General features: G+C 40.4%; 1 protein-coding gene across 22 annotated transcripts in view; it reads right to left on the bottom strand.

Moving 5' to 3' along the window:
• The window catches only part of sox6 (SRY-box transcription factor 6), a 618625-nt gene that overhangs the window by 72700 nt on the left and 520524 nt on the right, over window positions 1-25401 (bottom strand). For all 22 annotated transcript variants that reach the window (XR_011887772.1, XM_072272504.1, XM_072272513.1 and 19 more), the window contains one exon: window positions 2939-3088. Coding sequence is in view for 21 of the 22 variants with exons in the window: in XM_072272504.1 (XP_072128605.1) it covers window positions 2939-3088 (150 nt within the window). In the remaining variant the exon portion in view is untranslated. The remainder of the gene's footprint in view (window positions 1-2938; window positions 3089-25401) is intronic.

Below are 25401 nucleotides of genomic sequence, written 5' to 3'. Positions count from 1 at the left end.
AATCACACTAAGCTCAATGCTACGTTAAGTATATACACAAAATGCTGGAGGAATTCAGCAGGCCAGGCAGCATCTTTGGAAAAGAATAAACAGTTAAAACAGGAAGGTATGCTGATTTATCACCTTAGTGACCATAACTCAAGCTATTTTGTTGGCTATGAAATATATGGGTACCCTGCAATTCAGAACAGCTTCTACACATCTTCTACAAACCAAATTTGACATTGAGCTTCATAAGGAGATGTTAGGGCAGATGGCTCATATAAAATTATAAGGGGCATAGATAGACAGCTGATATATTTTTTCCAGGGTTAGAAATGACTAATGACTAATGACAGGGTTAGAAATTACTATCATGGAAGGTGAGGGAATGCAAGTTCACGGGAGATGTACACGGCGCATATTTTTTTACATAGAGAAGTGGTGAGTGCCTAGAATGAGCTGCCATGAATGGTAAAGAGGAAAACACAAAGAGGTATTTAAGATGTTCTTATTTAGATGCATGAATATGGAGAGAATGAATGGATATGGGTTTGTGTCAGCAGAAGGGATTAGTTAGGTTAGATCTTTAATCACCAGTTTTGTTGGTTCACCACAACATCGTGGACTGAAGGGCCTAAACTTGTGCTGTACAATTCCATGTTCTATGACCAATAGTTTACTGATGTTTCGCAGAACGCAGTATGACTGTTGTATTTCCATTACAAGGGCGGCAGTAATCAAAAAATACTTAATTGGCTGTAAATGTTTGGGGTGTTCTGAAAGCAGTGAGAAATGCAGACGTCTTTCTGCCTTTTTCAGACATCCCACCTCTCCCAGAAGTTCCCAGAGTCTCCCACATATTGATAGCAGCTCCCTGATGCCCGGAAATTATATACAATATCCCAGAAATTGATTTTTTTGAGAGGGAGAGGGAGAGGGAGAGGGAGAGTGAGCATTCTGATTGGTCTCTCTTAGTGCTAAGTAGACCTATCAGTTTTCTCTGTGGGTGGGTTTTACAGTCGACCTCAAAAATAATGACAGTGTTGTTCACTGCACTGTTTGCAACAGTGACTTTTCTATTGCCCATGGTGGGTTAAAATGTAAATGACATGTTGAGGTGAGATTAACAGGTGTCGTTCGTTCATTAGCATAGCTAATGTTATTTAAACTAACAACTAATAGAAGTTGCTGGTGCAGCTAGCTGCTAAGGAGCTACTCTATTGATGTCCTACGTGATGAGGCCAAACTCCCTGTAGACTTGCTTAAAGTTGTAATAGAATAAACATGATAACATAATATTATATAATATAATATAATATAAGTACATATTTTAATGTCACATTTTCTGCATATACCCAACTTGGTTTACAGATTAGACAAAATCACTAAACGAATTATTACATACACTCTTGGAGGTCGACAGGGTGGGGGGCGGAGAAATGGGGTTGCGGGGGGCAGCGGTGCTACCTCCCTGAAATGAGTTTTTGCAGGGTGGGATGTCAGCTTTTTGTATTTCTGAAACCAAGGAAATGTTAATTATTGAAACAAAACAACTAAGATAGAATGGCAAAATAGTGGGAATGCAGATGGGTGCTTAATATCAGAACCACTATCTCTACCATGCTCTTGGCGTGCCTCCCCCATCTCAGAACGCTGTGTGGTAAATTCATTGCATTGATATTGACAACTTGGACAAATGGGGCAAATATGGGGAAGGCTGGTGCGTTATAGTACTTTGCAAAAGTCTTATGTACATATATATTGCTAGGGTGCCTAAGACTTCTGCACAGTACTGCATATTGGTTAAAATAGGAAGGTGGTTGGGAAACAGAAATAAGGGTATTTAGCTTTGTATTAGCTTAGTAGTATTAAGTGTTATTTGGTAACTGGAAAGGCATAATATACAGTATTGTGCAGAAATCTTAGGCACCCCAGCTATATATATATATAAATAATATGTGCCTAAGAATTTGCACAGTCCTGTATAAACTTATTTCAGGTAAGTTATTCTGTAAGTGAATGAATATTCCTCCAAGAGGACCAGAACCTTGTCATGGTTTGTGTGCTTCAATGACACGGAGAGCTATGTTGGCTCGAGTCAGAGCTTAATGCTTTGGCTCTTGGTAGGGTCACCCATGCCAAACAGGTCAAAGGGTAGAGGCCAGACTAAAAGTGGTCCACCGATCCTCCAGGTTCAGGGCTTCAGCTCAGGGCTAATAACCCTGATTGGTCAAACAAAACTGTTCTGGAAATGGCAATGAAGAATCCTTCTATATCTGTGTGTGACACCATTCCTGAGTGTCCACCTGGGACTTTTATGTCTAACAGTATTGGAAAAAGAAGAAACTACTGAGATGATGAAGGAAGCTGCGAATGCCGCCAGAGATGGTGGACCTTCATTGCTGTACCAAACACCAGCAGTGTAACAGGCAAAAGAACAAGAATGAACATTGGTCACATACCGTAGAAAATAAAAAAGCAAGCTTAATGTACACATCGTTGCAAGCATCTCTGTTATAAGCTGTGGTATCTATCCTGTATATATCACAATTCAGATACAACCTTTCCTTGATAACCTGCTGGTGCACAGAAATCAGTGTTTCACCATCAGCTCCCAATTTATACTGTGTTCACATTTATTTATATTGATCTCAGGCTGAGGTTAATTAGATCACGTTCTCACAGGAAGCACCTGAGTAACATAATAAAATGGATCAAGTTAAACAAAGTTCTGGCTTAATAGCTGAAAAATCACACTTGGGCACTTTGGAGTCCCCAGGTGCTTCGCCCTGGAAGATTAGCTCCCATAAGTAATATTTAATAATCCCATTAATATTTGATAGCTTACACATCAAAGCTTCTAACAATGAATTAGCAGCAACTTATGTAGACAAGGATTCTATTGGGCAAGGGAAACTCTGGGTAGAGCACATAATAACAGATGTACAATATCTACCTTGACTTGAGCCACAGGGCTGGTCCCGTGCTTTTCGTTTTTTATTGTGGTTGGTGAGAGTGCGCCTGCTGGATTTGTTGGCTGTTGAGTGGACGGGATCTTAGCACCAGGTGAAGCTTGCATACTGGCCAGTTGTGCTGCATACAGCTGCTAAAGAAAAGAGAACACACTTCATGAGTCTCATCACTTTGTACCCACCTGTGACACTAAGGAAGATGTGTGCAGATATGAAATGCATGTAGAGGACAGCATTCATTCTTATATCATTGGACACTAAAACACGATATATATTTTGATCAGAATGGCTAGAATTCTTTTCTACCAGCAATGTTGCATACCATAGGTCATTGAAAAAAACAAGCAATGACTTAACACATACACACACACACACACACACACACACACACACACAAAGTGATCACATTCAACAACATACTCTACACAATATAAAAGATGCTAAATCATACTTAGTACCACAAACATTTATTTACTTGGTGGGCTGTTGAGCTACCATGCAAATAGTTGTTCCACAGCTCAGAAACATAAAGCTTATCCTCCCACGGGCTGCCAACATTATTTGCGTTCTGAGATTGTCTCCTGCTCCTCGTCTCATTTATCATGAATCATTGTTTTAATTCCATTAATAAGTTTTTGTTGTCGCTGTGAGAGAATGCAATGCTGATAAACAGAATATATCTCCTCACTAACTGATGCTTCTCCACTCCCCTACTGCTTGACGAACCCAGTATACGGCTGTTCTCCAGAATTTTCTTGCTAGACCTCTCTGCTTCAGCTCTCTTTCTATATGTACTTCTAAAAACACTCCTCTTTGCCTATTCCAAGAGTCTGTATCCTCATCTCTTAACATCTTTTCATTCCCACTCTGTTTCAAAACCATATACAGCATGTACACATCACTGTATATGCAAGTGATTTGTATCATGCACAGTGTGGGTAAAGGATCTGCATATTATCTACATATTTAATTTGTAGAGTGTGCATAAATCATATGTGTGAATAAAAAAAAACACTGTTGCTAACGAATCACCATCTTGCAAAGCCAGATCTCTACCCAGAGTCTGTATGTGCTTCAGGAATACCCTGAGGTCATCTTGTCTATTATTGATTTTCTGCAGTTGTTAGCTAGGAAAAGAACACAATAAAAATAATTTCCACAATAATATATTGCTGTTTCATTTGAGTAATCTTTACATTTTACAATGTTAGGATGGGTGTTTCTGCTGTAATATTTTAAGACAGAAATGACATCACAATAATAGGTTATTTGGAGAATTAAGTATGCATTCTAGATATTTATGCTCCCATCTCACTATTCCATCAGAATGATCCTCTCTTTCTCATTTCCTTAATTGTATCATTCTATTCAATTATCATGCCAGGAGGTGGTAGTAGATTCCACCTTCTAAGAACTCTCAAGTAAAGGTAAGGAGGTAAATACAAACTAATGAGCCACACCCACCATCAAGAATCTATTCCAACTATTGCTTCCCCAGGACAAAAAATAAATAAAAGATACTGAGTATATGTTAATGCTTGAACAGTAAACATTTGTAGAAAGTCACTTGAATTTTTCATTCTTACTAACTTGCAAAAGTCTTACAGGGTTCAACGGACTGGTTGACAAGATAATATTTCCTGCTGAGAACGCCAGAACCACAGGTCACAGTCTCAGAACAAGGGACAAACCACTTATGAATGACGTGATGGGAAATTTCTTCAGTTAGAGAATGGCCAGCCTTTGGAATTATCTTCATCAGGGAAATGTGGAAGCTCGGCCACTGGGTGCATTCAGATGACAAATGAATAGGTTTTTAGGTATTAAGAGATTTAAGACACATGGGCATGGTGCAGGAAAGTGATGCTGAGATAGAAGATCAGTCATCATCCTGATGAATTATGGAGAAGGCTCAAAGGGCTGGATTGGTGTGGCCTCTATTTCTGATTCGTATGTTTTACTTTCTGGGGGTTGCAAACACAGTTTTATTTTATAGAACGTAGAACATAGGAATCTACAGCACATTACAGGCCCTTCGGCCCACAATGTTGCACTGACCATGTAACCTACTCTAGAAACTGCCTAGAATTTCCCTAGTGCATAGCCCTCTATTTTTCTAAGCTCCATGTATTATCTTATAGGCATCCGTTCATCTCATGAGACCACGGATTTGCGCCTTGGAAGGTTGTATGGAAGACCAGCAGTTGCCCATGCTGCAAGTCTCCCCTCTCCACACCACCGATGTTGTCCAAAGGAAGGGCATTCGGACCCATACAGCTTGGCACCAGTGTCGTCGCAGGGCAATGTGTGGTAAAGTGCCTTGCTCAAGGACACACACGCTGTCTCAGCCAAGGCTCAAACTAGCAATCTTTGAATCACCAGACGAACACCTTAACCACTTGGCCACACGCCAACACATGTATTATCTAAGAGGCTCTTAAAAGATTCTATTGTATCCGTTTCCACCACCACCACCGGCAGTGCACTCCGTGCACCCACCACTCTCTGCGTGAAAAACTTACCCCTGACATCCCCTTGGTACCTATTTCCAAGCACCTTAAAACTATGCCCCCTTGGAAAAAAACACAATAAAAATAATTCTCCACAATAATATATTGCTGTTTTATTTGAGTACTCTTTACATCTTACAATGTTAGGATGAGAGTGAAACCATTGCATTTTTTTTCTAACCAATGTCTGCTCTTGAATATGAACGCTATGCTCTCTGGCAAAGGACAATCAGGATTTAATTAAAAGAAGCTTTTCTTTACACTGGATTGAATCCAATGCAGAACTGCACAGCTTTAGTGAGCATTTCTTGAGATTTGTCTTGCCCTCTGTTAGTATTATTTAATCTCTCAGATGCAGAGATTCTCCCAGCAACAAAGGAAGAGAAATCTCTGTGGACTAACACATCTTTAAGTAGGTCTACTCACACTGCTATTATAAGCTACAATACAGTAGCAACATAATGTTTAGCTTTCATTGAAATTGGTCGTGCCTTGAAGTGGGGAGAAATGGAACTAACATGCCAACTCAGATAAATTGAATAGTTACTCTTGCTCCTAAATGTGAATGTTTTGTGATCCTCCATCATTCAAATCATTTGGGTCCTTGATTTCCTCTGCCCTTGATATCATTCCTTGGCCTTGGGAAGTGGGATTTGGACGGTCCTTTGAATTCTGCCTCTGCACATTGATAACATACTGTGGAGGGGGAAGGAGTGATGACCAAGAGGACAGTGTACTTGGAAATGTGACCCTGCCAACTTTAACTACATTAGCTTTGTTCTTTAAAGAAGCTTATTCAGTGCAATAAATAAATAGAAGGCACATTGAGCGTATCATTATCAAGCCAGGTGAGGTCATTTCAAACCCACTTCCAGAAGGACAGTTTTACTGACCCGAGTGCTCTTAAATCAGCAGTGATCCCCTTTCTGACCTCCAGCATATGTTTAGTTCTGTGAAGCGCTCTATAGTGGAATAGACTGATAATCTGAGCTCACTCATTATGAATAGCCATTAGGCAAATGATTCCTTATATAACACTACATTTCAGAGAAGAACACTTTCCAAAATCAGGGGAGAAATTTGCAGTTAGATGCATGTTGTAATGGGGGCTGGGAAGCACATTTTGAGACAAAGTAATACTGTATGCATTACAACACATCTTCTCGTTTTACAAGGCATATTTATGGCTATGGTAACTGTGCAATACAAAGCACAGACAGGATTGTTACTCCCAGCAGTACTGGAACATGTTGAGTTCTGTTATGTTACTTAATTCATGTTTGAATTGCTACCTGATCATACTATTTTAATTTTTGAGACTGCATAATCTCCCAATCACTTATGACCTAGCTTGTATAAGTAAGCATTTACTTCAGCCACTCTCATCATGCAGTGTCTGTGGTATTTTTACTGTAACCCAGTATTCCAACCCACAGGCATCCGGATGTCATGTTGGGTGCACATATTCTGAATGGACTTGTGTACGTAAAGGTGATAAGGAAATAAAAATAACAAATCAGTAGGTGGTTGAGGAATTCTCCAATGGACATACAAAAGCCTTTTCGCTGACCACATCACTTACAATATCTTAAGTTAAAAGTAAGATTCAGCATATGAGTCAAAATAGGGATTTAAAAACTCAGAAACATTCATGGATCATATAATATGTATTTAAAATCTTCTGCGGACATCTGGCCATTTTTTGTGATCAGCACATGATATGCTTTAAGAGCAACATAAATAGCTTCAGTTTCTTTGTCTCAAGCCTATTACAATAGTGTCTTGCTGACTGCGCAATCCATGGGGATAGGGTAGTTCCCTGTAGACTACTGACGCACTAGTTAGGCCTGGGCTACTATTGATTTAAATCCTGGAGAAAGCTTCCCCTGTTTCCGCCTCTTTCCGCAACTTGCTATGTCCAAAGCCATTAGTATTGCTGTATTTTTTGCCTCAACATACTGTGCAGACACTTAATGTGTAATTGGACACTCGGCTTTTGTTCTTTACACTTCGTGTAATTGAGGTTTGCTACTTTATTTAACCAACAGCTTCTCATGCTGCTCCTGGTCATATGTTGCACGTCTAGCATTGTGTTTATACTGAAGTGGGTCTCTAGAGAATCTAGAGCCATTTGCATTACAGTACAGAGAAGGCAATGGTCAGAAATGTTTTTGCATCAGTGCACACACGCACTATCACACATGCTCCAAACAACAATTCACATTTACATAGCATCTTAACTTAGTAAAAATCCTCAAGGGCATTTCACAGCAGCATACCAGACAAAATTAAGCACCAGGCCCTATATGGAGATAATAGAGAAAAAAAGAGGTAAGTTTTATGGAATGACATAAAAGAAAGAAGGAGCACTTTAGGCCTGAGCATAGACCCTTTCATGACTGGAGACACAGCTATAAATAGCAATGCTTTAAATATTGGGGAATATACCAAATTTACCAAGGTTGCAGGTCTGTAGGAAGTGATGGAGGGGTGTGCAGGGAGGCTGTGATCAGACTTGAACAACGGAATTTTGTTGCCTTTCTCTAACTTTTACTACAAAAACCTATGTGTACCTTGTATGTTTCCATCTTCCAAACTTTTCAGTTTCCTTCTCATTTCCTCTGTTATAAACACTGTCCCTTTATTAACTTGTTGTAAATACAATAAATTTATTTTTTTAATGTGAATATACTGCCAAAGAAGCGCATTCACTGACTATCTAAAGCTTTACTTTAAAAGGAAAGAAAATTAGATAGTTTGTGCATACTCCACCAAAACTTTCAAGTAATCCCGTGGAAGAATTATTTCTAGAATGTAAATGATTTTCTTACAGGAAACTAAATCATAATTTAACTTTGCCATTAAATAATTGTAAACATTTATCAGAAGGTTTTTTTTTAAATTCTCTAGTCAATATCTCTAAACTTAATGAGTTTTGGTTCTCTGTGTTTCTGCCACAGCCTTAAGGTGTAGTGCAGGCAACATATACTCCTGTATGCAGGAGAATACACGTGCTTCTCTGGAGGCAATCACCAGTTAGTGGAGTGGTGTTCAAACCTTTGGGATTGAAGGGCCATTTTCAAATTGGAGCAGATCTATTGGTGCACCCATGTGTGTTATTAAATGGAGACCTCTATCTATGCACACACACTGTCATTAAACAGCACATAATGCTAGTCCAAAGTCACTTGCACCAAATTTTACTGCCTGTGTGACTGCCATGAATTTGGAATAAAAAGACTGAAGCCTTCTTTTTCATCTGCTAAAGAGTTCCACATTATTTGGGCTGCTGCTTGAATGTCTCAGTCATCCACTTTGCTGCAAGTAGGTGCTTTCTTTATAATTCCACTATCTTTCATTATAGATCATCATTATCTTTCTCCTCCTGTCATTAACAATCCTCAATGTGACTGCATTTTACCACAGCAGTGATCTCTCTGACTGACACCCTCCCATGCCATCCACTCTGACCATCTCCGTTCCCCCTTACTTGTAACTCTTTTCCAACACGGTCCTTCCCCAGTGATCTCACAGATAGCACCCGACACAATCACTCAACTACTTTGGCTTTCCCATGTCCAGAAAACTATATGAAGCCTCTTTATAACACTACATGTCTGGCTACCCCACCATTATCCACCATCAGTAGTCCTGACACCTGCCTAATCCTCATCACAATCAATTCTCTTCAGCTCACTTGCTAAGTTGCACTAGCCCCACAAAACTGACAGTTCTCTCCGTCAACAGCCCACAACATCAGTAATTCTATCTTGGAGGTTCTACTCCTCAGCCTCTTCCCTAACTCCCTACACACGATCTCTTCCCCCCTTTTCACTACGACAGACCTGAAGGAACCAGCAGACCTGAAGATACTCATAAAAGCTACACATCGATTCAAAATTGTTTACTGTCATTTCTAGTACAAAAGCTTAAAGGAGAAAAAATAATTTCTACTTCGGATCCAATGCAGCATATAAGATAGAGTGAACTAACCAACTCAATACATACAGATTGGTAATAATATCCCCTCCTCACTGACAATCGTAGGCACGCCTCAAAGATGTGTGCTTAGCTCACTGCTCTACTATTTCTACACTCATGACTGTGTAGCTAGGCACAGTTCAAATGCCATTTATAAATTCAGTGATGACACCACTGTTGTTGGCAGAATCTCAGATGGCGACATGGAGAGGTACAGGAGTGAGATAGATGTGGTGTCACAAAAACAATCTTGCACTCAGCATCAGCAAGACCAAGAATTTGGTTCTGGACTTCAGTAAGTGGAAGTTGGGCTGGCCAGTGATGTAGTGGCATCAGCACTGGACTTTGAAGCAGATGATCCTGAGTTTGAATCCAGCCAGGTCCCAACCTCGGAAGCAAGAGTATCTGCACGGAAGAAAGGCCTGGCAATCTGCTTCCATACCTCAGAAAACCCTAAAACCCTAGGGACAACTGCAAAATCCATAGGGTCACCAAGAATCGACAACCACTTGACGGCACTCAACAATAACAAGGGGAAGTTGGGAGAACACATACTAGTTCTCATTGAAGGATGAGCGGTGGAAAAGGGTGAGCCGCTTTAAGTTCTTAAGTGTCAACATCGCTGAGGATCTATCCCAACACACTGATGTCATCACAAAGAAGACACATCAGCAGCTCTACTTCATTAGGTGTTTGAGGAGATCTGGTATGTCACCAAAATACTCTTGAAAATTTCTACAGATGTACATTCGAGAGGAAGCCGAGTGTTAGCATCGCTCCCTCATATGGAAGCCCCAGTGTTCAGGATCAAAAGATGCTGCAGGGAGCTTTAAACTCAGTCAGCTCCATCAGAGCCACGTTCCTCACTATAGGGGACGTCTCAGCAGGTGGTGCCTCAAAAAGGCAGCATCCACCATTAAGGGCCTTCATTATCGGGGACAAGCTTTCTTTTAATAATTACCATCGGGTAGGAGGTACAGGAGACTGAAGACCCTCACTCAATGTTCTATTCACAGCTTCTTCCGATCCGCCATTAGACTTCTGAAAGGTCCATGAATCCATGAACAGTACCTCATTATTCTTCCTTTGTATTATTTATTTCTGTATTTATTGTAACTTGAGATTTTTATGTCTTGCACTGTACTTCTGCCACAAAACGAATTATACAATATATGTCAGTGGTAATAAACCTGTTTCTGTTTTTAATCCACATAAATGAGGAATATAGGGAAGCAAGAAAGGAGCTTAAGAAGGGGCTGAGAAGAGCAAGAAGGGGGCATGAGAAGGCCTTGGCGAGTAGGGTAAAGGAAAACCCCAAGGCATTCTTCAATTATGTGAAGAAGAAAAGGATGACAGGAGTGAAGGTAGGACCCATTAGAGATAAAGGTGGGAAGATGTGCCTGGAGGCTGTGGAAGTGAGCAAGGTCCTCAATGAATACTTCTCTTCAGTATTCACCAATGAGAGGAAACTTGATGATGGTGAGGACAATATGAATGAGGTTGATGTTCTGGAGCATGTTGATATTAACGGAGAGGAGGTGTTGGAGTTGTTAAAATACATTAGGATGGATAAGTCCCCAGGGCCTGATGGAATATTCCCCAGGCTGCTCCACGAGGCAAGGGAAGAGATTGCTGAGCCTCTGGCTAGGATCTTTATGTCCTTGTTGTCCACGGGAATGGTACCAGAGGATTGGAGGGAGGCGAATGTTGTCCCCTTGTTCAAAAAAGGTAGTAGGGATAGTTCGGGTAATTATAGACCAGTGAGCCTTACGTCTGTGGTGGGAAAGCTGTTGGAAAAGATTCTTAGAGATAAGATCCATGGGCATTTAGAGAATCATGGTCTGATCAGGGACAATCAGCATGGCTTTGTGAAGGGCAGATCTTGTCTAACAAGCCTGACAGAGTTCTTTGAGGAGGTGACCAGGCATATAGATGAGGGTAGTGCAGTGGATGTGATCTATATGGAGTTTAGTAAGGCATTTGACAAGGTTCCACACGGTAGGATTATTCAGAAAGTCAGAAGGCATGGGATCCAGGGAAGTTTGGCCAGGTGGATTCAGAATTGGCTTGCCTGCAGAAGGCAGAGGGTGGTGGTGGAGGGAGTACATTCAGATTGGAGGATTGTGACTAGTGGTGTCCCACAAGGATCTGTTCTGGGACCTCTACTTTTTGTGATTTTTATTAACGACCTGGATGTGGGGGTAGAGGGGTGGGTTGGCAAGTTTACAGACAACACAAAAGGTTGGTGGTGTTGTAGATAGTGTAGAGGATTGTCGAAGATTGCAGAGAGACATTGATAGGATGCAGAAGTGGGCTGAGAAGTGGCAGATGGAGTTCAACCCGGAGAAGTGTGAGGTGGTACACTTTGGAAGGGCAAACTCCAAGGCAGAGTTCAAAGTAAATGGCAGGATACTTGGTAGGCTGGAGGTGCAGAGGGATCTGGGGGTACATGTCCACAGATCCCTGAAAGTTGCCTCACAGGTGAATAGGGTAGTTAAGAAAGCTTATGGGGTGTTAGCTTTGATAAGTCAAGGGATAGAGTAAGAGTCCCGATGTAATGATGCAGCTCTATAAAACTCTGGTTAGGCCACAATTGGAGTACTGTGTCCGGTTCTGGTCGCCTCACTATAGGAAGGATGTGGAAGCATTAGAAAGGGTACAGAGGAGATTTACCAGGATGCTGCCTAGTTTAGACAGTATGCATTATGATCAGAGATTAAGGGAGCTAGGGCTTTACTCTTTGGAGAGAAGAAGGATGAGAGGAGACATGATAGAGGTATACAAGATATTAAGAGGAATAGATAGAGTGGATAGCCAGCGCCTCTTCCCCAGGGCACCACTGCTCAATACAAGAGGACATGGCTTTAAGGTAAGGGATGGGAAGTTCAAGGGGGATATTAGAGGAAGGTTTTTTACTCAGAAAGTGGTTGGTGCGTGGAATGCACTGCCTGAGTCAGTGGTGGAGGCAGATACACTCGTGAAGTTTAAGAGACTACTAGACAGGTGTATGGAGAAATTTAAGGTGGGGGGTTATATGGAAGGCAGAGTTTGAGGGTCGGCACAACATTGTGGGCCGAAGGGCCTGTAATGTGCTGTACTATTTTATGTTCTATGTTCTATAATGAGGTCAGGTGTTAAAATCCGTGATAGTGATAACAATAGTCGTGACAAGTCAACATTAAATACCAAGCAACCATCAATGTGGTTACTAGGAAAGGCCAGTTAGTTCAGAGGGATGAGAGCATGAATGAGTTTAGGATAGTACAGGATTTTGAGGGAAATCTACAGGTGGTGGTGCTGTCGCTGCCTAAAGTCATTGGGCTTCTTTTGTTAAAGGTTGTGAATTTGAAAGATAATGTTGGAATAGTACAGGTGAGAAACTGTTGTTCTGTTCACTTTTACCAAGACCCATTGAACCTCTGCTTAGACAAAAGCCATCTTGAAATTAACAGAAGTCACTCTCACCTCAACTTTGGAGTTCAATGCTTTAGTCCTCGCTTGGACCAGGTCTGCATTGAGGCAAAATTCAAATTAGACATCAGCATGTAGGTTGTTGTTGGTGACTGATCAACCGCTTGGTAGCTGATAGCACCTTCCACCATGTGATAGGATGGTAATTAGTCAGGCTAGATTTGTCCTTTATGTGCACTGATGGACAGATGTCATGTTTGTAACTGTACAGAATTACCTCAGCTAAAAGCATAGCTACTTCTGGAACACAGGTCTTTAGTATTACAGCTGGAGTGTTGTCTGGTCCAGTGGTCTTTGCTGTAGGCTCTCAGACATTTGAGATCACATGAAGCATATCAAATTGATTAAGACACAAGAGACTGCAAATAGTGGAATCTGGAGCAACACACAATCTGCTGGACGTTCTCAGCCGGTCGAGCAGCATCGATAGGAGGAAAGAAAGTTCAATGTTTCAGACTGAAACCCTGCACTAGTACTGACAGTGGAAAAGCAAGGCGGTTGGTATAGAGAGGGAAGGGCAACGCCAGGAAAGGATGACTGGTGGACTGAAGAGGGTGCCCTAGAGATCTCAGGAGGAAGTGAAGGGCGGTCATTCAATCAGCAATTCTGGTGAACACAGTTTAGAATGCTGTCTTTAACATTTACTTGCCTGGCCCTGCCATCTTTAAGTTTGAGGATATTCTTGGAGTCTCTTCCTCCTATTAAATGTCTAATTGCCCAAGACCATTTCCCTCAAGTTACGGCATAACTGCAGGGCTTTGATCTAATGCATCAGTTGTCAGATCTAGTGCACGGTAGCTTCATTGTTTAGTGTTGCAGCTTCATCAGATTGGTACCACATTAGCAGGGATGTCTGGAACTTCTCCTTGCATATTCTTCATTGATCCTGGGTTGATCCCTTAACTTGATAGTAGAGGTATAATGAGGGATATACTGGGATAAGAGATTGCAGATTATGGTGAAGTACATTTCTGCTATTCTAATGGTCCATGGTGTGCCAGTTCAGCAAAGACATGGTCAGTGCCGCATTGTATGGTACTACATCCAAATACCTTGCAAGTCACATTTACTAGAATCTCTGGTTATCAGGCGATTTCTTTCCACGCCGCTCTGACATGTTGGGAAATATTGTACGAGGCAAGTTACAGCAGTGGTTTGCCATTGCCTTCTGCCGGGTGAGTTTTTTTTAAAGAGATCACCAGCTCTTAACCCAGCACGGAAGGAGAGCGTGCAAGGGTGCCGGCTGGAATCAACTCGGGACCTCTTGTCCTGAAGTCCAGCGCTGATGCCACTATGTCACCAGCCAGCGTAGAATCACTTTAGGCTCATTTAAAAGATACTGGCATCAGTGTTTCCTTTTGTTCAAAGAGGTGTTTGACAAAGAGTCTGTAAAGAGACCATGAGAGACAATGGTACCTTTATAAAACGTAGAAAGTGCAGAATTTCTGTTTCTGGGTCTTCATTAAGGTCACTTTCTTCCTAATAAAACTTTCCAACACATGTCTATGTTTCACCAGCAATCCCAATCTTGAAATGGTCTTTTGTATTCTAAATAATTACTTTGATTATCCAGTCTATTCTCCAATGTGTTTTCATAAATTAAACTTCTTTACTTTTAGAAACACAACATGGGTATTCTTGGGAAGAAGTATTAGATGCTGATTTCCAGAATCACAAATACAGGTGTCTTGATCATTATGACCTGGGATGCCTCTTCAGCAAAGGACACCTGGTTTATTGGAAGAATTTGTTTGATTATCTGAACTAATCCAAAGAAGAGAAATGCCATCCAAATTTGTGATTGCTTTGTCTCAGCTTTGCTTTTCAAACATTCCTTCTTCAGCAAAACCAGAGATTCTCAATATATTCCGGTAAAGTTCCAGTGGTAGGAATGGTGATGCACATAACTCAGTTCCAAAATTTATCATTTTTAGAGAAAGAGAAAATTCATGATTTTTTGACGAAGGAAAATGTTACTGCATTTTTCTATGATAATGTCAAATTGCCTTCTCTTAGAAGCCATGCTCCAAATTGAGCAAACTGATAAAAATCACAAAGACTTGGAATGAACCTAACTTCCTTCATAACCCTAAGAATAACTCCAAGAATATCCCTAAGTATTCATAGTGAGACTTCTTTTTTCAAGTACAATCACAGTTATTAAATGTTGAAAGGTAATATCCAATTTATGGACATCAGTTCCCTGAAAATGATATATGTAAAGAGGACCAGATATTAATAATATCTCTTAATATTAATTGAGATTACTGTAAATGTTGGCCTTGGCCCTCAGGATAGTTCCTCTGATCCCCTTTGAAATAGTTGCAGAAAATCTTTTACATTCACCTCAACAAGAGGGCACAGGTTTAAGGTGCTTGGGAGTAGGTACAGAGGAGACGTCAGGGGTAAGTTTTTTACGCAGAGAGTGGTGAGTGCATGGAATGGGCTGCTGGCAACGGTGGTGGAGATGGATACGATAGGGTCATTTAAGAGACTCTTGGATAGGTACATGAAGCTTAGGAAAATAGAGGGCTATGGGTAACCCTAGTAAATTCTAAGGTAGGAACATGTTCGGCACAACTCTGTGGGCCGAAGGGGCTGTATTATGCTGTAGGCTTTGAACGTTTCTATATTTCTAACATCCTGTCCAAATGAGAGCAATTCCCTTCACTCACCATAACTAATGCACTGCACTTCCCAAGATATAACTGATAATATAAATCAAATAATAATAATTCAATCCAGTTTGATAAGGGTGAGTCAAAAATAAGGACTTTTTTCATCTGAAGTATCAATACATTAAAATTCTCAGCAATACCTTCAAGAAGATTATGTGTGCCAATAGAGATGTTGTTGATAGTCCAGATACTCAAACAAGTAACACATATTTACTGCCTTTTGTCCATGGGTATTTTTCAAGTAATGGAGGCAAAATTTAGCCTACCTCTCATTTGTAGCAATGTGTCTTCTGTTCTACAAATTAATGGAACTCATACTGCAGTCTGGGGATAACTTGCATCTTACCAAACACAGAGTCCTACACACATGGCCCACATTATATTTGCTGTTTCATATGCCTAGAGACCTTCAATCAACAATGTGGAATGCTTCCATTATCCCCTCCCAAGCCACACACTACCTCACCCAACTTTCTCTTGCTGCCTAATGAGAGCATGCGACGATTTGTGTATGGGATTATGCCAATAAATATAGAAAAGTTTTTATGGAGACATTGTAACCTTTCTTATTGTTGCCTTTCACTTGTCAATACTTAGGGTGATTCATTTGAAATCAGGAGTTCTGTGTGTGAGATACTGCAGCAGTAGACCCACTTCTTAGCAGTATGTTGAAGCATTCTTGAGAGGATACTGCTTAGGACCGTGGCTCTCAACAAATATTTGAAAAAAAATCTTGATAAATCACTTCCAGTTTCAGAGCCCCAATACACACTGAGAGAACTGCATTAAATACAAGTTAACAAAAGCAGCTATTTTGGGGAGGGTGAAAAAATGCAGCAGCTGATTGAATTGCTCCCAGGCAAAGAAGCAAATATTCTTCTTTGGAATGCTATATTATAAAAAAGAGTTTGGGAGAGGGTGGGTTGTGGCATTGGGGAAGGGGTGGTAGAAAGAAAGGGGGAGAGAGAGAGAGAGAGAGAGAGAGAGAGAGAGAGAGAGAAAGAGAGACATAAACAGAGAGAGAGAAAGAGAGACAGAGAGAGAGAGAGAGAGAAAGAGAAAGAGACAGAGAGAGAGAGAGAGAGAGAGAGAGAAAAGGAAGGAACCACACACATACAGAACAAAGAATTTGGCCAAACAACATCTCGTGATGTAAACACATATGTCTGCTATAGGAAACTTTATCACTTCCACATTATCAAGACACAAAAGGGGCTTTCTTCCACTGTACCTCGGGCAACTGTGGATTCATCAGCATTGGAAATGAGAGCCTGATTAAGTTCCCATACAGATATGAATAGTCCTTCCTTTTTAATTTAATAGCTGCCTTCTTCTCAACTGATTGTTAATTGTTTGTGACTGTAAAAACAGCGTTGTAATTTTTCTTTTTTACTTCTCTCCAAGCCACTAAAAGGCAACTTTTTTTGATGACATCCACTGGTGATCGTCACATTCTGGAAAATCTCAGCTCACTCACAGCTGGGCAAGATAATGTTGCTGAATGAGTTTAGGGTCCATTAAAGGTCCTTACCCTCACAGCAGCCAGCATGGTCTGCTGGACAGATGTGGCCAAGGTCTATTTAAAAAAGTCATTGACCACATTGAGGGATCTTGACCTCGATGGGGAGCAATGAAAAGACATGTTTTGTTCTCTCTTGAAACAGGCATTAAATGAATATTTAAAGAGACAGCTTCTTTTTTTGCATCTCTCACAAATATTACATACTTGAAATGCACAATTTATTCTATTGTGTGAAATTGCATTTTTTAACTGTTTGTCTCTTTTTTGCAGCTTGCCTTCTAGGGAAGAAAAACCAAGAAAAAAGCCTTTCTGTGTTGTTGTTCATCATTTTCGCTCAGGTGAACTGGGAGGCCAGTAATGTTCATTGATCAAGTTTAACCAAGATACTGACAAGTGTGGTAATTTAAATGTTGGGCAGACCTTCATCCACTTTCATTTGAACTGGAAAACTGTCTATAAACTGCTTTAACTCTTCTTTCCTCTTATGTAAACAACGAGCTGTCAAATGTTGTCACAACAGGCATCAAATATGGACACCAGTGCACAGATACATTGTTAATCTAGTATTCTGATTTGCCATATTTAACGCTATGGTGATCTCAGTCCATGACATTGCTCAATACAACAATAAGGATGGTGACAAAATATTGCCCATTTTTCGGAAGAGGTTGCTATGTTTTTATTTGGATTCAATCTAGTCTGCAGACTAAATGCTCAGCATGTTAATAACAGGCTTCTTTTCAGTTTCCCTGAAACTTCTGAGATGGTGTCCTATAACAGATTACATTGTAACATTGGATCTCCCTGTAGAAAAACATCAAATTCCAAGGGAAAAAAAGTAAATCAAAGATCTATTGCACCTCCAAGCAAAAAAAACCTGACAGCTGCAACTGGTGAAAGATTGGCAAGGGAAGAGTTAACGAGAAACAATGTAAAACGTTCTGTTTTAATTGTCCCACTGTACTCAATCATGCAAGAATATTTCCTTTAAAATTCTAGCCAACAAAAGCCACCCAAATTTATATACTAATTTTTTTTAAATGGTTTTGAAAGCCAACAGAAAAATAATGTAAAGGTTGACCATCCACAATACAACTCAAGACTTATTTTGTCAGAGTGAGTTGTTAGATATATGATGGCTGGGAGCCTGGTTTAACAAATACAAATCTCAGCTCAGCTCAATATGATGAATCTGATGTCATAATATTTGCCTGGAAAATGTTTCTTTTTTATTCTTTGCTTTGGACCGATTCCAACCAAGCCTTTTTTTTTCTAAAAGTAGAAAACTCACACTGAGTTAAAAGAAGATTCGGGAAGTGATATACTGTTACGATTGGTGACAAACAGCCATCAAATTCAAAGCTTTTTTTGCCATTTCAGAAGCACTGAAAATGGTTGAATCAGTCTTAGTTTGAGTGCTGCTCTCTACATAGTCACATTTTTTATATAAAAGGTTTTAAAATAGTGCTGCTGTGTGGATGGAGATATGGATGCTAGTGAAGAACAAGAACACAGCCGTGAATTCACTATTTCTGATGCTGCAAAACAAGCAGTGGTGAATTAATCATCGTTATCACATTGTACGATGATGAAAATTATTGGAGTCAGTAGAAAAGACCATTGGGCATCATGTAAATCAGGAGTTCCAATTCACCTTCACTTATTTTATTTGATTGATCCAGGACAAATTATATCTCCCTAGAAAAGGAACATCTCCAAAACCTGCAACTCACAGCCCATTGGGTTGTTGGAAGAGAAATGTTCACTATCTTCAACAAAGAATTGGATTGACACTTGAGAGAGAATGATTTGCGAGGTTATACAGAATGAATGGGAAAATGGGACTGATTGGCCTGTCCTACCAGAAGCCAACATAAACCTGATGGCTGAATGCCTTCCTGCTGGCAGAAATAATTCTATGATTGAATGATTCCCTGTTTCTGTGGTGGAACATGAGACCCGGCTATGAGTTCATTTAATGGGTAAAAAAGTAGAGCTGGCGAATTATTTTTTCTCTTTTCTTGTAGGTGATGGAGACTCAAGGCCATAATGGTTGACTATTAAACCAAGTAAGACTTACGGTTGAAATAGGTATTAAATCATCCCAATAGAATGAAACCAAGACATCCCAAGATGTGTATATCAAAAGCAGCCAAATTTGGCCATGTTTGTGGTATAGTATGGTGGTCTCTTAATAAATGTTGCATGCCAAATTTGTAGATCCATTTCAGGAGCTGTATGGATGATATAAGCACCATAACAATAATAACATCATGTTTTCTGGTATTTTTAATATGCCAAGAACCTTCCAGAGTGCCTCATAGGGACATTATCGAAAGTCAAGTTGACATTGAGCCACAATATTGATCCAACTGATTCAATGACTGACCAGAGAGATATTTTAAAGGAAGGGTTTTAAAAAAGGAAATGTTAGCAAAGAACTGATGAAGAAGGTTTAGGGAGAAAATTAGACTGTAGGGCTTCAGTAGGTAAATGCACTGACGCCAATAATGGCACAATTACAACAGTCAAGCTTCCAGAATTGGAGATGTGCAGGTACCCTGGACTGGAGGAGATGGCAGGGGCAAGGAGGGGTGAAATGACAGAGAGGTTTCAAAACAAGAATGAGTGTCTTAAAATTGCTTGACCTGTACAAAGCAAATAAACTCTCCCAATTCTGATTGCTCATGACCAACAAGCATTAGAGGAGGTAACTACAGTTGTATTGTTATTACCATGCAAGGATGAATTAGGAAACAGCATGAGTAATAGTGTAGTGGAATTTTCTGGTTAGATTTGCATACTTACTATTGATATTTTGCATGCTTAATATCTGTTGACTTGTTTTATCGCATGAGGGGAATGCTATTTAAGATGACTTGATGCTATCAAGTGTACTAATTTGCTTCATTTTATGATACTAAAGCTCTAACTATCTGGCAAAGTTTTGAGTGAGATAGTTCATCTGTTTTGTAAACCAGAAACTATGTAGTGGAATGGTCAAGTGATGACATCATTGAACTATTGGACAAATCTGCCATTGACCTTTATAAAGCACCTACAGTTTCAATTTTCTAACTTATTAATAAAAAAAAGACAAACTTCATACTGCAAGAAGTACAGCATCAGATACAATACAGATACACACATGATGCAAAGGTATCATGCCCACAACAGTCGACTTGATGGACAATCAAATATGCTTTCAGATCACGGCCATTCTCAGACTTAACTTGCTCCGAGCTTCCTTAACTGCCCCTGTTAAGTGCACAACATAAAGAGAGTTGGACTGGTAGGATGGTGGAATGGTAGTGAGTGAGGGTACAGGGGAAGGGAGAAATAGAAGACAAAAGATGAGGAAACGCATTGAATTAAAGCAAGCCCAACAGTTTCCTCAGCACTCTTGGCCACATTAACTGTGCTTGCACATTGCTTTTTTGAATTTCGACTAAATTTACATGCAGGAAATAATTTTAGAGACAGCTTCAAGAGAAACAAAAAGCAAAATGACAAGACACACATACACACACACACACACACACACACACGCACACGCACGCTGGATATTTTTAAATCTTAAGTATTTTTTTTAAATTTGAGTCAGTCTTAAATCTACCCTTGCAGCTGGCAGGTACTGCCCCGCTACCCCTTGGGAAATAGCACTGTTTTCACCATGTCAGTACTGAACAAAGGCAAGGCCAAAGGCTGACCACAAGGAACAAAGCAACAGTGATGAAAAGAGCCCTTTTTCTCGTGCATGCACTAGAGCTCAAAGCTGCAAGCAGCTATTCCCCTGGTGAAGTGGCTGACTGGAGGGGGAACAGCAAATCCACACTGACTCCACTGTTTTGATCACTTGATTTCATTTTCTTTTTTCTCTTCTCTCTCCTGCAGACAGAGGTAACTCTACTGAGAATACGATGTTAAGCTCTTTTTCTTGTATTACACCGAAATGTGTTTTCTTCTGTAATATATTTTGAAAAGGAAGTGTGATACAATTGAGTGGCTGGACTAATACCCTTTGACGGACTGAGCATTTAATGGGCCATTGAAGCCCAGCTTCGTTAGGGAGAGCCGAGTTACCAGATGCCTTTTAATTTTAGTTATGTGCTCCCTGTTGATTTGAAAATGCAGCCCAATCATTTCAAGTCACCTTGAAGGTTAGTCCTTTAGCCACTGTTAATTAAATACAACCCTTTTGGAGACAGAGAGCTCAAATGATGACAACAAATTGTAATCCCTCTGTTATCCTTTTGTTGTCCATTTTCATTTATCCCCATGCTTCCTTGCAGTAAGCACCCAAGTTTTAATTTGTATTATTGCTGTTTCAAAACACCAATCACAAAAACAGCTGTGGGAGCCCCACGCTCTTCGGCACATGGTGATGGTAGCTCTAGGGTCTGAGGTAGTTTTCTTGCCCAGATGTTAGTGGGGGGTGGTTGGGGGGAAGGATGAGCAGAAACCTGGCTGCTGCTACAAAGCACTAATCCATCCCAGTGTGTTCTAACTGTTGTTTCATCTGCTGGCACGCAACCAGCTGGACTGACCCCTGGCACTCCAGAAATAAAGGAAACTTTGAAGTCAGAGATCTAGATTAAGTCTTACACATTTAAGTCTTGATATCTTAATTTTGCAGGATTTTCTGGACATATATTGCAAGCACAAAAGTTTGTGAAGTCAACTGAAATTGCATTCTCACCACTGATAATGATGTTGCAGTTTCAAATCTTGAGCTCGAGAGCAATACCCATACACTAAAGTAGTACTGAAGGAATAAAGCTCTTTTGGAGAAGATGTTAACTGTTTGTGAAGATGAATGTAAATAATTCCATGATATTTTCAATGTCCCACCCAACACGCATCCTTCATCCAACAGCACCTTTTAAGGTGGGGAGAGAGGGAACAGTCAACAGTTCCTGAATGCAGTCCATCCTGTTTGTGTGTCACTGCTGGGTAATACAGAACCAGCTTCGCTGCCCCCAGTGGTTGGATAGGTGATTGTTCCTTACTGCTGTGTGTTCAGATGTAAAATGTGATCATATTGCTCTGTGACCATGGGGCTACAGCCTAGTAAAAATAAACTGCATGAATGAGATGAGAAAATTAACTAAATTAAAAATAAGACAAAGTCAAAGCATAAACTCAAGAGATTCTGCAGATGCTGGAAATCCAGAGAACACACACAAAATGCCAGAGGAACTCAGCAAGACTGGCATCATCTATGGAGGAGAATAAAAAGTTGACATTTTGAGCTGAGATCCTTTATCAAGATCAGAGTCAGAACATATCAAGTCAGAGCATATGCTTTTGAAGAATATTAATTACAGTAGGGGAACATGCCTTAAGCCCTCCCTCATGATCACTATGATGAACTTAAAATATGGAAGAAAATGTCAAACTCAAGGACAGAGGAAGCAGACAGATCATTGTCTTTGTTTCTGTCATGTGCTTGGAGATGGAGGCTGCCATTTTTGGAACTGTTTTATGTCCTCCATTTTGTGAGATGAAGTTACTTCGTTTTCTGTGTTCTAAAGTAAATGATGTTTCAGATAATCTGCTGAACTAGAAATCATTTCCAAAGAGGTTGTTTGTGAGGTGTTCGTTGATATAATATAACATGCAAGTTTGTGAATGTCGGGTTTGGTGTCTGACTGGAGTGATTCGAGCTGGTTACTGAAGAGAACAAAGAGCCATAAATTACCAATTGTCACTTGCTGGGAAAAGGGCAATAAATGGATGCTGGCCTGGAGCAGAGCCAATGAAAAGGTGTTAAAGGTCAATCAGATGACCTTGAGTCAATGACACTGGAATGCAATATTTGAATTGGTAAGGAACGAACCACAAAGGTGAACACTTCAAGTGAGCTATCAGTGATGACTATCTCAAGAGACCCACCATCACAAGGAAGAACCCCCGGGCCAGGAGCTGCATGAAGAAAGGATCGATCATCTGGACAATGGAGATCCCCTACTTTGGTGTTGTAAATTGGACAAGTGGTCTGAGTGACTATTGGTACAGAGGGAACAGTAGAATTCATGTTCTGATGTTAGCCTGGAGTCAACATACAGTAGTTACATTGTTGTTTGTGAAGAGACAATAAAGTATGAGCTTCAATTAATTACGAGTTGCACAGTGAATTTCTTAACCTAGTTCCATTGACAAATGCTCAACAAGTAAAATGATACCTCACTCAAAGTCTCCAGTAATATTATCCATTCTCCAGCAATTTCTCAGTTCTGAGAGTTACATTGAAGATATAGATTAAGAAGGTTAAATTCTCAAATAATATCAACAGATAGGTTTCCCACAGTCTCTTCAAGTCTTACAGCCCCCACTTCAGAGAATATTTTATTTAATCAGGATGTTGCTCACTTTACTGTCCAGTGGATTGATATTTCAGAATGCATAATCAAAACTGATTAGTGACACAGGTGAAATGCACATATTTGGATTAAAGGCTGTAAGTCATTCTGCCTGGTACAAACACCAATGAAATAGCTAAATGGGAGATTTTCATCCTATATCATCATCATCATCAGGTGCTGTGCCCAGTTTGAGCTTTGACTGCCATGGCCCACACGCTCCTGTTTCAGGTCAAGTGGATCAATTCATTGGTATTCATTTCCAGTTCTCCGGCTGCTGTCTCCAACATCATTTGTCTTTGTCTTCCTCTTGCTTTCTTCCCTTCAATCTTTCCCATAATTACCGTGCATTCTAACTCCTCTTTCCTAATCACATGTCCAATGAAGTTACATTGCCTTTTCATGATCTCATACATTATTTCTCTTTTTGTGCTTGCTCTGGTCATGACATCCTCGTTAGATACTCACTTTGTCCATGATATTCTTTGCCTACTCCTCAAAAACCACATCTCTGGTGCTTCAATTTATTTCCTCATGTTACTAGATATTGTCCAACATTCTGAGCCATATAACATAACTGGATAAACGTAACATTTCAGTACTCTGAGGCGATTGTCATGCCTAGTTTAGTGTTGGTCAGTATACTCTTCATTCTCGTAAAGGTGTCTTTTGCCATCCCTATACTTCTTTTGATGTCCATGTCGCACCTGCCATCTGACATACATCATCCTATATGCGCTAGAAATGAAGGGTAAGTTTTTGGGTAGCTGCAGCTATCCCACAACTTTTGAGTTTAACTCGTTCTGAGTAGGAGGAAAAGGTACTCCTGTTAGAAGCATGTGAAGAAAAGTACTTTAGATATGACACTGGCTAGTGGTGCAATTAGAATGGTAGTTAGATCCTGATCAGACCCTAACCTGCATATTTAAAGAACTTTGCGGACTTCTAGCTATTGGCACTGTCATCTGCTCCAACAGTCAGACCTGCAAGAAGACAGGTATTTTGAGAAAGGCAGATTTTAGGGCAGCAATTAGGGCTATTGGCTCTATTTATCACTGTACATTGAAAAAATACAGTGAAATGCATCTTTTTACCAGTTGGTATTGTCTGTGTGGAATCTACATGTCATCCCCATGACTATGTGCATTTCTTCCATCATCCAAAAGGGTTGAAGACTGTAATTTGTTCCCAGGTATACATCCATTGGCTAGGTTTTTTTTAGTATGTCACACCAGACAGTCAGCCATTCTTGTCTGGCGCGTGGTGTCAGGATTGGTCTCCTTTCGGATTAACCGGGTCACAATATGAACGTTTCTGGGTCGACCCTTTTTTTAACGAGGCCAAGTGGCTAGCTCGACGCTCAACCCGGCAGAGATGGAAAGCATACTCGGGGGGTGGCCTGACTTGGACTTGAACTCGGGAACCTTCGCTCCAGAGTCCAGCGCTGATGCCATTGCGCCACCAGCCGGCTACTGGCTAGGTGAGCTGTAGAATCTAGTGGAAAATGATGGGAACATGTATAAATGGAGTTGGTGTAATATTTAGTGGACTTAATAGACCAAATGCTCAATTCAGACAGGCAGGTTAAATTAATTAGTAAAAAACATCCAGAGTAAAGAAAATAGGTGAGCGAAATGAGCCATGAGAGGAACAAATAAAATCTAAAAAGCTGAGATTCTTCAGGCAAATGCGTTTGATTGCAGTACATTAGCTATCAATCACCTCTTTAAAGAGAAAGGGGGAGAAAGTTAGTGAGGAAAGAACACCCTTACACATAAGTAGTGCAGAGAAAGTTAGAAGAAAAGCATAGTTCAGATCAAATAAATGATACTGCCTGCCCTGATGAGAAGTTACAACACGGTAATGCAGATTTCCAGTTTCTGCAGTGAAACAAACTGCTGGAGGAACTCTGGAGGTCAGGCA

This window comes from Mobula birostris, chromosome 11 (assembly GCF_030028105.1).
Source record: "Mobula birostris isolate sMobBir1 chromosome 11, sMobBir1.hap1, whole genome shotgun sequence".
NCBI classification, from domain to species: domain Eukaryota; kingdom Metazoa; phylum Chordata; class Chondrichthyes; order Myliobatiformes; family Myliobatidae; genus Mobula; species Mobula birostris.
Note: the sequence above shows the minus strand (reverse complement) of the source record. Positions and strands in the feature narration are given on the sequence as shown.